Source organism: Heliconius melpomene, chromosome 13 (genome assembly GCF_056956725.1).
Source record: "Heliconius melpomene rosina isolate 202511_hmr_F chromosome 13, ASM5695672v1, whole genome shotgun sequence".
NCBI lineage: Eukaryota > Metazoa > Arthropoda > Insecta > Lepidoptera > Nymphalidae > Heliconius > Heliconius melpomene.
The window spans coordinates 2,621,222-2,636,837 of NC_140401.1; the positions used below are offsets into that span (position 1 = coordinate 2,621,222).

General features: G+C 30.0%; 3 protein-coding genes across 4 annotated transcripts in view; 1 reads left to right on the forward strand and 2 right to left on the reverse strand.

Annotated features, from left to right (window-relative positions):
* Window positions 1–2,099, reverse strand: part of MCU (mitochondrial calcium uniporter) — a 104,748-nt gene extending 102,649 nt beyond the window's left edge. Inside the window, exon 1 of the mRNA XM_085195839.1 lies at window positions 1,956–2,099. Coding sequence (XP_085051965.1) covers window positions 1,956–2,081 — 126 coding nt within the window. The 5' untranslated portion in view covers window positions 2,082–2,099. The remainder of the gene's footprint in view (window positions 1–1,955) is intronic.
* Window positions 2,100–2,715: 616 nt separating this feature from the next.
* Plap (phospholipase A2 activator protein) lies at window positions 2,716–10,934 on the forward strand. The gene is made up of 16 exons (XM_085195837.1): window positions 2,716–2,945; window positions 3,033–3,266; window positions 3,400–3,590; window positions 4,021–4,162; window positions 4,319–4,476; window positions 4,720–4,861; window positions 5,186–5,366; window positions 5,541–5,650; window positions 5,874–5,963; window positions 6,315–6,494; window positions 6,832–6,955; window positions 7,192–7,252; window positions 7,496–7,621; window positions 8,991–9,136; window positions 9,440–9,564; window positions 10,028–10,934. The coding sequence occupies exons 1-16, from the start codon at window positions 2,809–2,811 to the stop codon at window positions 10,200–10,202; spliced, it is 2,322 nt and encodes a 773-aa protein (XP_085051963.1). The 5' UTR covers window positions 2,716–2,808; the 3' UTR covers window positions 10,203–10,934.
* Ist1 (increased sodium tolerance 1-like protein) lies at window positions 10,783–15,142 on the reverse strand. Of its 2 annotated transcripts, XM_085195840.1 has the most exons (7): window positions 14,834–15,142; window positions 14,533–14,695; window positions 13,898–14,117; window positions 13,211–13,347; window positions 12,545–12,673; window positions 12,028–12,078; window positions 10,783–11,573 (listed from the first exon to the last, which is right to left on the reverse strand). In XM_085195840.1, exons 1-7 carry the CDS (start codon window positions 15,013–15,015, stop codon window positions 11,349–11,351), a joined length of 1,107 nt encoding a protein of 368 aa, XP_085051966.1. In that variant the 5' UTR covers window positions 15,016–15,142; the 3' UTR covers window positions 10,783–11,348. The 2 variants fall into 2 exon arrangements, with proteins under 2 accessions (XP_085051966.1, XP_085051967.1); XM_085195841.1 differs by lacking the exon at window positions 12,028–12,078.
* Between the last annotated feature and the right edge of the window lie 474 nt (window positions 15,143–15,616).

Below are 15,616 nucleotides of genomic sequence, written 5' to 3' on the forward strand. Positions count from 1 at the left end.
GCCGTCGTCGCTCACCTACACTATCACTCACAATTACACAAGACAGCTTATGCCTCGCGGACTGTACTTCCCATTTGAGTCATCGTAGATTCTTAGAACAATGTTGTTTTAATAATTATTACTGATAATTTAAATTCAGACTAATATAGAATCGTATTTCGATATATAGCGCGATTTGCAAATACCTTTAAATGAAAAGATTACTTCAAAAATACTGCTAAGCTAAGCTTCTTCTCAAAGCCAAATCCACACACAGTAGACACTCCCATAAGTACAATATTAACATATTAACATTACTGTTCTTTCAGATGGAAAACTAAGCAGTAATGAAAGAAGCGAGCATATCGTACAACATACACCTAACGTGAATAATATTTTACATATCTTTTAAATTAGCATGAAAAGACTTTAGTATTTGCAGAATGATATAGTCACGTCAACGTATTATATTACGAAGAACAAATACGATAATAGTCACTCCTCTGCTTAGCATGACGCTTACGAGGGCGCGCGTGTTTATCAAATTTACTTCAATTTACCGGTCCACATGTTATTGAAATATATACGAATTATTTTAAGTTTCGGAATTACAAAATGGTGTCTTTATTAATCTCGTCTTGAAGTGTAAAATGTAATATAATTTAAACATATTGAACCAAAAAAAAAGCATGAACAACTGCATTGCACCCAATGATGTATGATGCCACATCAATTATGTCCCAGACAAAAATTTTAATTGTTGCTTGTATCATTCACTATAAGATACATATTTCAATTGTTTTATTATACTAATAAAATGACTTATCTAACTTTGACAGTAGTTATATTGCCCAATGCTTATTCTTATAAACATCCTCCATATAATTTGATCAATATTATAAGACTAATTATGAAATTGGATTAAAAATTCTGACTAAAATTTCTTTCAAATGAGTATAAAAACAAATTATTTCATAGCATAGCATTTAAGAATTTAATAAAATAGTGAATTGGGCAATTGAGTGATTATGAGCTTATATCTGCTGTGCCAACTCATGACTAACATTAAATAAAATTTATTTGAGTGATTCATTTGTAAGACAATCACATTTTGGATTGCAAGAATATATTTTGAAGGTACTCAAAATATAATACATAATTAATTCTTAAGTTTTATTTTTACACCATAATTAAAAGACTAAACTGAAGTTTTATTTCTATTTATCCAAATGCAATGGATTCAAAAAGTTCTTTATTTCAATTGGACAATGTGATAAGTTTTCTTTAAGAAATAAAGGATGAACATGTAAATGACATGTTACCATGTCATTTACATGTTCATCATTAATATTTAGTATATACACAAAAACAAAAATATGATAAAAGTAAAGCATAAAGTAATTTATCAAATTCAACATAAAATATCAAATGTTTAACAAATATTAAAATTACTTACTAACAACACATAACATTAAAACCTCTATAATATTTTATAATATAATTACAATTAATAAAATAATAAAAATATTATATTTAAGGAAAGTAGCAATAAAACCTTATAAATTACATATTATATATAATTATATATAGTGTGTATTTATTTATTGAAAATATATTTGCACTAATGTATACATAACCACAGAATCTTAATACAAACAGCTGATTATATGATTCTAATTTAAACTGATAACATTGATTGAAAATCCCATTTACTATTCAATATCACTTTTAACTTAAATGTGTTGAATATATTAGTTTTCTAAGTACTTTTAATATAATGATTTATTTTTATAATTTTTGTTCACAAAATTCGGTAAAATGACATTTGACAGATACTTAAAAATAAATATCTATGCTTAAGCGCGTACCAATTTATTTATGTACACGTGCATAACGAAATCTACTAAATATGACAATCTTATATGAAAATGATTTCAATAAAATTATAGAACCACGCCTAAATATTAGTTACTTACCCTGCTATTAGACAAATCTCTAAATATAGATGATAAACACAAACTACGATTTATTTCTAATTTAGCTAAGAGTCGGCACTTAGACACACACACCGTCGACGCCATCTTTACACTACTCATGTACATTGTACACCCGCCCGTTCCATCTATAGCTAACTTTGGTTGGTATCAATGCTTGTAGATGTATATATTTTTAACTTTTGCCGGTGAAACATAAAAGAACCAGAAGTTTTGCATTTAAATAATTATTATATTTACTTTTTCATCTTTAATAGTTATATTTCATTAACAAATTCAAATCTTATTATATTATAATACTATTATAATATCTACAGTGACATTATGGGTAGTATTCCATTATCAATATCATAGTCACGATGCTTAAGTTAAATATGACATGTTTGTAAGCATAAAAGCATAAGCAAAAAATCCAACTCAAATATATAATTTGTATAAAAATACATTCATAATATATTGAGTAATATAAATTTCCCGCCCTGCATCCGGAATGTTGGCTATAGTTAATGCTTATCATGCATTCTTTGAAAATATAAAAAAAATGTTTCATATAATTGTTTGTTTATCTAGCACACATTTATAGCTCGTCCATTAGTAACATCTATGGTGAATTACCAGTTTATTGCTCAAAATTATTATAAATGGTATATTATAAATTAGGTTATTAGATCCATAAACAAGAATCAAGTTTAATGTAAATTATTTGAACGCGGTGTTAAAAGATGACAATTTATTTTTGTAATAACGTCAAAAATCAAAATGACGTTACACCATTCGTTGTGAATTGTGATTGTTTGCAATTGCTCGATATTAAAAATAAGGTTTATTGTGTGCAATGGCTGTACCTGATTACAAACTGAGTACTGTTTTGTGTGGTCACTCTATGGACGTACGATGTGTTGCAAAAACTAAAGAATTTTGCATACTTTCTGCGTCTCGAGACAGAACCGCTAAACTGTGGCACCCAGAGGGGTTAGTATATCACTACAAGAGATAAAAGTATGTTATAGTATTATAATATTTATAACATGAGATTGATTAAATACGTTTATATATCAGGGTCAAGGATTTCGTGAATGTAGTTACATATAAAGGCCATAGCAATTTTGTATCGTGTGTCTGTTGGCTACCACCTTGCGAAGCATTCCCTGACGGCTTAGTTATCACAGGAAGCAACGATACCACAATATTAGGTTATAATCTGCAAGACGGAGCTGTCCAAATAAATTTAAAAGGTCATGAGAACACTGTGTGCAGTGTGACACCTGGACATGATTCTGGTATCCTTATAAGGTTTGCCCTTTATAGATAAATTATTATCTGATTTTAAAAACACACTACATTCTATACTGTTGTATTTAAATACTGCCTTGAAAATACTTAATATCTTATTTTTTTCTGACTTATATGAGTATCTCAATTTTAGCTCAAGTTGGGATAATACAGCCCGAGTATGGAATATAAATACTCCTCAATTGGCACCAATAATACTTAAAGGACATCAAGCTGCTGTTTGGGCTGCCTTAGAACTTGGAAATGGAACTTATGCAACAGCATCAGCAGATAAAACTATAAGACTATGGAGAAGAGATGGAGGCCTTATAAGTTCACTTACAGGTAAAGTAACAACAGTGTATTATTAATATTTTTATCATTTCAGGTTTGATCTCCGCTCTGATATTAATTAATTTTATGTCTGTGCTCTGGAAAGACCACTCTTATTCTTGAGTTCTATCACAATTAACATTGAATTTAGGAAGAAAGCAGAAATCAGGCCCATATTTGTATATTTCTTTCAACTTTGAAATCAATCTTGAGAGCATTATTTTCATTTATAGACTATTAAAATAGCATCTCATTATCAATTTCATACTTGACAGTGGTTTATAAATATGGGTAATAAAGTTTTGGCAATTACATAATTCTCTCTGCCTACCTTGCTATATATTTATAAGCATAGGATCCAATAAAAATAATGTGTAAATGTACTATCCAACATACAAGAGGTATGTGAAGAAAGAAAATTAAATATCTTTCATTATTCCAGGACATACAGATTGTGTAAGAGGCTTAGCTGTTGCTAATGCAGAAACATTCCTTAGTTGTTCTAATGATGCATCAATCAGGCTTTGGACAAACAAAGGAGAATGTCTCAATACTTATTATGGACACACAAATTATATATACAGGTGATTAAATTATTTTATTTCATTGTTTGTATATTTGAGCATGTGACTGTGTCTTATATTAATTTCTGTACCTTTCCATCTTTCTCTAAAGTTTTTGAATATACTTATAAATGATAACTGTTTTAAATATTTTTTAATGTTTAATTTCATTTCCAGTATTGCAATAAACCCAAGTATACCACACAGCTTTGCTAGCTGCGGGGAAGATGGTTCCATACGAATTTGGGCTGCCGGTGATTGTATATGTGAATTGAGACTTCCAGCACAATCTGTTTGGAGCCTCTCTTGCTTGGACAATGGAGATATTGTTACTGGTAAAATTGTGTATTCGATTGTTTTATTTAATTTCAATTAATTAAGAATATTGCATGATATAACATTTATGAGGTCATTATGGTGCAAACCATAACCATAACCAACCAAATAGATATTGAACCCACAACTGTACGCACATGCATATGAACGTAACGCTCCAAACATGACAATCATGATATATGAAACAAAACACCTTTTATATAAGTTACAATTAATTAATATTTAACTGTATATTTTAATAGGATCGAGTGATGGCTTGGTGAGAGTATTTACCAAAGATCCCAATAGATATGCAGACGAATCTGTTATCAAGCAATTTGAGGAAGAAGTGCAAAAAATGCAGGCGGCCAATCAACAAGAGATAGGTGGATTTAAGTTGTCAGAGTATGTATTTTTTTCTAGCTTTACTCTTCCAGACACATATAGTGTGGTCGACGAGTCATGGCCGCCCTGATGTAAGGTTTTCTGAACTAAAAATAACTTGAGAAGATAATAATTAGAATTAAGAAAAACCTTAAAATCAACTCACTTGCTTTGTCTTGTGACTTGAGCAAAGAAGTAAAAATATTAAATATATCATTCCCTCAAGTGGGAATCGAACACACAACGGTCGCGCTTAGTCACACGCCAGTCGCTGGGCCATGATGGCCTCAAATTTTATATATTAAAGATAATATTAAACATTGCAATTATAAATAAACTCCACAGATTACCAGGTCCCGAAGCGTTACTAGAGCCAGGCAAATCCGATGGGCAAACTAAACTAGTTCGCAGGGGTACCAACGTGAAATGCTATTCGTGGAGTGCCACACAGAATGCTTGGAGTGAAATAGGGGATGTTATGGGAGCTAACCCTCCCAGTGAGGGGAAAACTATGTATCAGGGGCAGGTTCGTATTTTGTAGCCAATATAAAAGATATAAAAGAGTAGGAAGGGGGAACCTAGTGTAAGACAGTCTGTTTCCCATGCACTGCATTATTTAGAGTCATAATATGTTGAGTGATGCACCTGTTTTAGGTATAGTTCCATTTATAAAATTACATAAATAGTGGTTACATTTCAGGAGTATGATTTCGTATTCAGTGTCGATATTAAAGATGGCGCCCCTCCACTTAAATTACCATTCAACAAAACTGAGGACCCTTGGGTGGCTGCACAGTCTTTTATTCACAAGTTAGTAACTATATTTTATTAATATAAATTTTAATTAAGTTCTCACTTGGAAGAAATGTTTTTACCATTTAAAACTTTGGTCAGTGATATCTGAATATTATCATTTATTATCTGTATTTTATTACAGATATTAAATGATAATACAGATAATCTATGTCTAAAAGACTTTTTATTAAATACAATAAATATTTAATAAAGTCCTTTTTATTGTGTTTTATTACAGACATGATCTACCTCAAGTATATTTAGAGAAAGTAGCCAATTTTATTATTGATAATGCTAAATTGGAATCTTTACCAGCTGCCAGCAATGGGTAAGTTTTAATTTCCTTTTTTGTCTTTATCTCACATATCGAACATTCGTTTCCCATTTTACGATACCAGTAATATAAAATATTTCATTTCCTGGGGTGAGAAATGACCCCCAACTTGTAGTGTTTTTTATTTTATTAAAAATAAGAGGTTTCGTGCTTTTTTTTTTAATGTCAAACAATGTACCAGTTTACTAAAGTTAATGATATCTCAGTCACACATAATATTTCTCAGTTCAGAAGACTTAATTTCAGGGAGGCCATGACTCTTTGACTGTACTGTATACATTTAATAGGCAGTGTTATAGCATATCTGTACAATTGAGGGCCGAATCCTTTTTTTTATTTTCATAGCTACGCAGACCCTTTCACGGGGGAGTCCCGCTATGTGCCGGGGTCAGGGACAGCGACGGGGCTTCCTCCACCCTCGTCTACCGATCCCTTCACGGGTTCTGGAGCATACACTACAGCCAGTGCTAGTGCAAGCGTCAATGAAAGTGAAAAACCTTTAGTGCCTCATGATTCTTATATAAGGTAGGTGATAATTTACTAAAATATAATTTAATTTTATGGAGGATTTAGTATTTTAACGTTAGAGTGTTATTTACAATTAGAGGATATTAATAAACATAAAAAAATGTGTAATTTCAAAATAAGACTTTAAATTGAACCCTCTTAAATAATACATTAAACTTGGCAATTGTGGCATTTCTCTTACCCGCTTTGGTAGACCAAGGACAGACTAAACGGAGTAAGGAGTATTTTGACATGATTTTCTCTATCCATCTACTATGTATTATAAAGTTTAAAAAATAACATTAAAAAAGTACAAAAATTTTAAATACATATTATATAAAATTGTTTATTTCAGATTCGATCAAGCAAACCTCAAAGCAATACTTGACAAGCTCAAAGAGTTCAATAGTAAAGTTGGAGATGGGCTGAACACCTTCACTGAAGAACAATTAGAGAATATTGTTAAATTAGGTGAAATGGTAAGCTACATTTTGTATATATACTAATATTGTAAAAATGAAATGTTTGTCTGTATGGACGCACTATAATTCTCAGGAATTTCTGGAGGATGACTGTATTGCAATATGTTTACTGTTTTGATGTAACCTACTATACCTGAGGGTAGAGTTACTTTGAGAACTTAAAATGTGTTATTTATGATGCAAAGCCCTTTGTGTCCCCATTTATTAAAGCATTTAAATTTTGTACATTGCAGAATACTACATTCAGCCCAGATACAGTTACATTACTAAAGAAAATGTTAGAATGGCCAAAGGGTATGTATAAAAATCTATAAATTACATTATAAAAAATTAAACAAACTTAAAATACATATAAAAATTGCTAACAACATAAATAAGTTGTAATAATGCTTTATATCCTTAAATATCTGTATGATGAGAATGTATTGCTTAGTGGTCAGAGCGCTTAGACAATTTCCAAGAGGAATGAGTTCAAATCCCGCTCTGTCTCAAATCTCTAAAATTTATATATTTTCTAATAATCTCTTTACTTTTCAGAAATAATTTTCCCAGTACTAGACATAACTAGATTAGCAGTTAGAAAGAAAGAAATCAATGGACAAATATTTGATACAGGATATGGGCCAGACTTTGTTAAATATCTTTTATCTTTACTGACTCCGGGTGAGTTATATTTTTTATCCTATATCTTATAAAACAAAGTCGCTTTTCGTGTCTGTCTGTTGTTTCTAACTCTTCTTCTTCTAAACCACCCAACAGATTTTATTGCGGTTTTCACCATTAGGTCGAGTATTTTTCGTAGAAGGTTTATATATAGTTTATTATTTGTACATTCTTATGTAAATTAACATAAATACGAAAAATATGAATAAAGTCCTACCCGCTGAGATACTTTCGCGCATGCGCTGCTTTAATGGTAAGTACTACATGAAAAAAATGTACTGGAGTATTGTTCCTCTCAATGAGATCTACAAAAAAGTCCGCGAGAGCATATTTTTATCTTTTAAGGATAACGTGTAGTGATCATATTTCTGTCTAAAAATAATAATTTCAATATATTTTTTATTGTGAGGGATATTTTTTCATAATGGTATTAATCCTTATCCTTTAAAATACTTTATTAATTTTCTACGTTAAACGAAGATAAAATTTGCTTTTTACACAATTTCGAAATTGCGAATAGTTTAAGAGAAAAACGCATTTAATTGTTGACACATCACGTCGTTGACACTTCAGCAGTATCGACTCAAGTTTTACTTATCCCTTAGTCTCAGCATATAAATAAGTATATTAGTTACGTTGGCCATTTAATGTAGATCAAAACTGTCTTTACTGTTTTTCATTTTAATAAGTACTTTAGAAGTTGTTACAATATCAAAAAATCCTTGCTGCGAAACGGCTCGCCACTCGCCATGCGTCCGCCGCGTCGCCTGCCTCACACGCATCGGTGGTTCAGTGGTAGAATGCTCGCCTGCATTTCTTCCGTTTAAAAATAGTCATTTAACTATCTAAAAATAGTCATTTAAATATATTTTAATAAGTACTTGAAAAGATTAGTAGCACAGATTTAAAATTACGGTACCTACTAAAAAATCCTTGCTGTGTAAAACAATTGGAAAATCCTTATTGAAACTACGAAAATGCGGGTTGCATTAGGGTTTAATTAATTTTCACATTATATTAAGTGCTTTGCAAACATACATTATATGAATAATCCAGTAGTAAAAGCGGGCGAAGCCGCAAGGGGGTCGATAGTATGTAATAAAATAAAAAAAAATGTTTGTTAATTAAAAATTATTATTTTATTCTTGTTATGACCTGATGAAATAATCTCAATAAAATATAAGTCAGTAAAGATGAACAAAATAATGTTTTAGGTATTACATATAAATTAATATCAACATATATTATATATATCGACTCTAAGTAAACTTACATTTAAAATAGTATATATTTATCGAATACCGAACCGCCTTATTAGAAATCGATTAAAGAAAAATGTGACTAACTCCCATGTCTAATAAAACTTCAGATAATCTACCAGCAAACCAAATGTTAGCAATGCGTGTGTTAGTGAACGCGTTCAGCGACCTTCCAGGGGAAATGCTTGTGTTGGCCGCGAGGGAGAGCTTAGTGCACGCTATCATCTGTCTCACTCAGTTGAACAATAATACACAGGTGAGAGCACGAGACGGATATATAGTAGTTGTGTCTTTTAAATAGTACTGTACAACCAATTGGCGTTGCCATAGCCACGTGTATGCCACTCTATAAACATAAAAGTGTAAATACTGTCAAATGCATGGTAGTGTGTGTAATATTTTATTTATTGATTTAATGTACTTTAGTACGACGACGAAAGTCGCGACGATACTATACACAAAGGACGCAGAATTGCCCATACTGTATATCATGCACTGCCTTCACAATTATAATAAACATTTTTGTTGGACTATACGGAATTATATTTTTTTACTCCAGATTGCTGCAACGTCACTCCTACTCAATCTGTCAGTAGCGCTCGCGCAACAGACGGACAGTGTGGAACTTGCCGAGTGTGTTATTATTTTGTTGAACAAAATTACTGATAACGAAGCATATTTCAGGTAATATTTATACTGTTTCTAAAACTTTTATGTAACTGTAAAAGTCTGCAGTAACTGTGCTCTATAATTTATTGTAGTGGTTTATATTATACTATAGTATTAAAATACATCTCAAGTTTGAAAACCAGTTGGCTTTTGGGTATTTTCGATGTCAAGTATTTGAACATTACATATTGGGAAAGCATTATTCATTTTCCTGAGTAGTTGAGTTTCGAGTTTAAACAGCTTCCTGTTATTCCCACATATTTTCATATTTTGAAGCGTTTGTGGTGCAGCGGCAAAACTAAAACTTAACTGACTAAAACGCAATGTTTGTAGGTTCGGTTCCCACTCGCGGATTTTTTCTCGCTCTAACAAGATAAAAGCGACTCAAAAGTTAACTCAAGACTTAACTGTTTTCTTTTGGAAAATATTAAAGAAAGATGAACTTTTAATATATTTCTAAGTTTTTTTCTATTTACAGAGGCTTGGTAGCGCTCGGCACGTTGCTGGCAGAGTCACCAAACAAATTAGTGATACAAACTAAAGTAGTATCAAACACACAACTACATAATAAACTTAAAAATGGTACTTTTAATATGGATCCCAACTTCAAGAAAATATCAACATGTTCCCAGCAAATACTGAGATTGTTATGAATTTATAATTCGAAATTAGTTTTATAGTTGATAAGGCTGATTATCTCTTACAATAAATGTTGCTTTATTTAAAATGTCAATGGGAATGGGGTGAACCAACAACAACTTACAATATAATCTGCTTACTTTTATATTTTAATGGAGATAATTCGTCAAAAGTTATTTAATTTTTTTACTTTCACCTTTATTTGGTAAATATTTCTAATTTTCTGTAATATAGTGTGTTTTTGACCTTTTTTTATCATTAGTAATATATTTTATATATAGGATTTTCGTACTTTTTAACTTCAAATTACTACCTTAAATTCATCCAAGCCAAATTTATTATCAAATTGATAAGTATAAGTTTAAAATGGCGAAGTCGATGTGTAAAAGGATGAATTTGAAGTGTAAAATTGCGAATTTGATGCGTAAAAGTATGACTTCGGAGTGAATAACCTATATAAACATCTGTTTATGAAATTCATATGTAGTTTTTGTCAATATTAACTTTATATGATACAAATTTATTAAATATTCTCTATTAAATTTCCTTGTATCACAAAATTTGATCTCGCTAGCATTGAAATAAAACATGCTGTTCACGATGTGATTTATTGAATAAAAAATAATAATATTTCTAATTTTATAAATAGTCTTATACATCGGACAGTATATTAAACATTAATTTATATATGAACAATTAATTGTTAACAGACCTTAGTAAAATGAATATAATTTAATTTTAAAACAATCTTTCATTTCACCCTATACTTAAACCATACTATATTAATTATTTCATAAATATTTATACAGTTCCAATATAATATTTTTTACAATAACTTGTTTTACATAATTTGTATACAATAGGTAAATAAAATGGTAGTTTTAAGTTATCAGTGTTCAAACATGTATGAATAAACATACATAATAAATGTAATCTAACTAATATTATTAATATAATGACAATATTAAAAAAATCAGTAACAACTTTTTATTATGTATTAATGAGAAATTGTTATAAAATAAATAACATTCATACACTATCGTACTCTAATGAAATTGAAAAAAATATTTGTGGGAAATTATCATACAATTTTAATGAGTTTTGATTTGTGTATTACACGAATTCCATAATACATGTAAAGAAAAAAACATTTAAAAAAATCACTTCTTCTTCTTCAATTCCTCAAAACGTCGGTTCAGATCTTCAAAATCAATTTCGTCAGGGGCATTTGCATCGTTTGCAGTTGAATTTGTATTAGAAGTGTTACTATTGGGTACAGAGGGTAATATCAGGTCCGAGGGAACAGAGGGTAACTCAGGTAACTCTGGGAAATAATTGGGAACATTGGGAACTTTAGATCTTGGCTGAGGCGTTGGTACTGCTGGCTGTAAACAAAACTTATTTATTGTATATTCATTATTTCACTCACAATCATTTTAGTGCTATTGCTTTGATTACTTTTTTATATATAAAAGTTTATTAAATTTAATCAATCATAGATGGAAGACATTCAGAACAGAAGTTAAGTTATGAAAGATAAGGAGCATTAACTAAGCAAATAAGACAAGCTTGTATTTTTGTAGTATGCACTAATTTTAGCATCACAATGGTTAATTACACTTAGAATTTAATATTGAAATATATATAATTTTTTATACTTTATACAAAAAGGCAATTAAAGGTATATTTTATATTAACATAAAATAAAATTTTAACTAAATTAAAATTTTAAAAATATATACTAAAGAAATAAAATTAAGGCAACTAAAGATAAGTAAATAAAAAAAACTATGACAAGCGGTAATGAAAATAAAAGTTTAAGTAATAAATTTTTTTTACCATATCATGTGCAATGCTGTCATAAGCAGGAGGCAAGTTGTTCATTTCCTCCTGAAAATGGAGGTACAAAATGTGTGACTAATTATTAACTACATTAGTACTATCTTTAACCTAGGCTTGTGTAATTACCTTTCCATATAAATCAATTATTTTATTAATGTTTACAAACATAGCAATACTTAAAATCAAAAACGGTAAAATTGTTATATGTGTGAGTCTCTATTATTTTAATTAATATAAATGTACATATGTATATTACATAAAGAAGCAAATAAAATATTCGAAAATAAAAAAAATCTAAAATCTCAAATAAATCACTAAAACTAAACTACAATACTTAAACAAAATTATAAAATACAAGCTAATATATGTATATAAAATTACCTGTAAAAAGCAAATAAGCAAATAAAATGTAAAGAAAAAGAAAATAAAACTTAAAAACTCAATTGTACACTAAGACTAAACTACAATACATTTATTAGTGAATACTAAAAATAAAACCTTGAATTGAATTTACCTGTAAAAAGCTATTGCTTAGAGAGGCTGAATCAACACCAGGAGGTACTTTATAGTTCATAGGTTGACTCGGTCCACCGTAAGCTGGTGGAGTCGCTATAAAACCCCCGGCTTTACCTCCAGAGGGTAGCTGTTAAATAACATTATATATAATACTGGTGTATGAATGATTATCACCTTATGTCTCCTTAACAACTAGACTGATTTAGATGAGAATTTGTGTTTATATTCTTTATTAATTGGACAATATGACAATACATTATTATCATAAAATTTTATTAATAAATCAATCAATATTATTTTCATAAAAACAATTAGCACCTTTTTCAGACATGTACATGAATTTTTATAAAATTAAGTTTAACAAAAACATATCAACCCCTCATTCCGAAATCGAATTTTAGGTATTGGTGATAAAGTTCAAAGTTGTTTAACCTTTAGTAGTATTTTTGTAGTAGTAAGCGTTTACGTTATTATAATCTATTTGTAACTGCGTCACACGTAATACAGAATGGATAAACATCATGAAATAAAAAAAATCCTGTCTTAACTGTTGACATATCTTAATTATTTTTTTTAGGTATAGGTTTGAAAGATTTTTCCCTATATGCTACTACTGTAAAAGGAGCCCAGACATTTCCACCCTGTATATTGAAAAAATACAAACCGAAGGATAATTAAATGGTGTCACAGTAGGTGGTGGGGGTGGCATGTTAGGCATCTGCACCATTGGTGGTGGAGGATAACCGATAAAGCCAGGAGGGTTCGGTGGACCATTTATATCTATCAGCATTGCGTCTCGACCTGGAAATAACACCTAGAGTTATTTTATTTTAGGTTTACACTGTTTAATTTTTGCAGTTGGTGTAAAAATAGGTTGTTTTTTTAATATTTTGTTTGGTGTACTTAGTATTGTTATTGTATTTTTTTTATAGCTGATAACAATAGTTTGGCAATAGTTTTTGTTTACATATAAGTACAGTTTTGAAGTCAGTGTTTTATTTTTTACTTTTTAATTTCAATTCAAAATTATCATTTGTTGTTAGAACTTCTTTAAGAAGAAGCATTATAATTATCCACTTGTTCATATCTTCTGCTGCTCTTACAACTACTTACAGTTTTAAAAAGAACAGAAGTGCTAATTTGTCAATATTATTTATATAAGTTAAAACATTGTCTGTCTCTGTTCATTGGGTGTGTATATATATAGGCAGATATAACCATCATCCTACTTTTGATTAAATTGCACCAATATATATATTTTTTATTTTTGTTGATTTTTTCAAAAAGACAAGGGCTCTTACATTTTGCAGTCGGTTAACTAGGTCTACACTAACTAAGGAATACTACTTACCTTCTTCCTCCCTCATGACCTGTTCATCAGGTGTGTACTCAACATTGTAATTCTTTGCAATTTCAATTAGATATCTCTCCACTAGAATCTTTGGGGGACTTTGCACTGACATTTTATGTTTCAATTTGTCACTTATAGTGTTCACACTTTCACTTCTGCATGCATCGGCATATATCTTGCCATACTTTGATGTCAGCAAATCTGATATAATTTTAAGTTCCTAAAAAATTTAAATAAGTATAATTATAACAATTGGATACACACTTATCTAGACATTTTAATAAAACTGAAGTCTCTGTCTGTGATATGAAAATAACTATATTTTTTCAAGTGCATACAGTTATTTACACATTGCTAAAACACAAAATTCTTTGTCTGTCTTTCTGTTTGTCTGGGCTAATATCTGGCTAATACACATCTTTAGTGGAAATTTAATTACATTTCAAATCAAGTGATAAAAAAGGTCTAGGATAAAAAATGCTTAAAATCTGAATTGTAATATGAATATGAGAAGTATATGAAATTGAGAGTGTAGAGAGAGACCCTATAGTATGCAAACAATCCTGTAGGATGCATTTGAATGATTTATCACACATTTGTATATATGTAAAATAATATACAATAAAAATGTCTACCTGTACATCCGTATGCATCCTTGGAGCTACCCATATTAAGCTAGATATTGCTTCACTTAAGCCTTCATCCAGCTCTTTCATCTGTGTCACTAGTCCAAAGCGGGCCAATATCAAATCACAGTACATTTCCACAATTTCCATTGCTTCTACCATATAATCTTCTCTGAATGTATGAAAAAAATTAAATCATAACTTCATTAATATATATTGCGTAAATAAATTATGTGACGAACATGGATAATTCAATACAAGCGTCACTTCGGCAAAAGCACTGATCTATGCATAAATACGCATCACAAACCTTATTATATGTTCAACTCGTATTTTTGCCCGTTCACTTTTACCAGCAGCTATATATTCTGCAATTTCCTTCCGAGCTTTTTGAGCCAATTCAGTTTTTTTCTTTTCCAATAACTTTAGTCTGTTTATAGCTAATCTTAAATGAGTTTTCAGTTTCGTATAATTTGGATTAGAGGAAAACATTTTTGTGACTTTTGTTACAATATTTAAGAAAAAATACTTATTATAATATTAATTATGAGTAATACAACGAAGTAATTGTTGTTTGTAATTTCTATGAATCACCAGATACTATCACAACAAATGTCAAATGTCAGCATTGACGTTTAACATGTTTAATTGTCAAAATTTCTTTCGTTCGGAAATGAAATTATTGGTCAAGATAAAAAGTAATTTGTTCTAAGTTACATAAATTTAATGTTATGATTTATAAGATAATTAAAAGATTTAGTCATCATATATAAGATTTTAGTCATCATATACCTACATATATTCAAGTGTCGTCCTTTTCATCTTAACCGTATATCACATATAGATATTTACTAGGCCACTCATTCTAGTAAATGAACAGAACAAAAGACGCCTGTGTTTCACATCATACACACGAAGAGATTTGAAATTGGTGCATTGGACAAACTCTGAGATCATACTGGAATAGAATTGCGGCGGATAGAAAGCAATGGAAGCAGCTGGAGGAGGCCTACGCCCTAAGACACATCAATACGAGAAATATAGGTAATATAAGGAAAGAAATATGAGGATAAATCTTATTGCCTTATTTAAA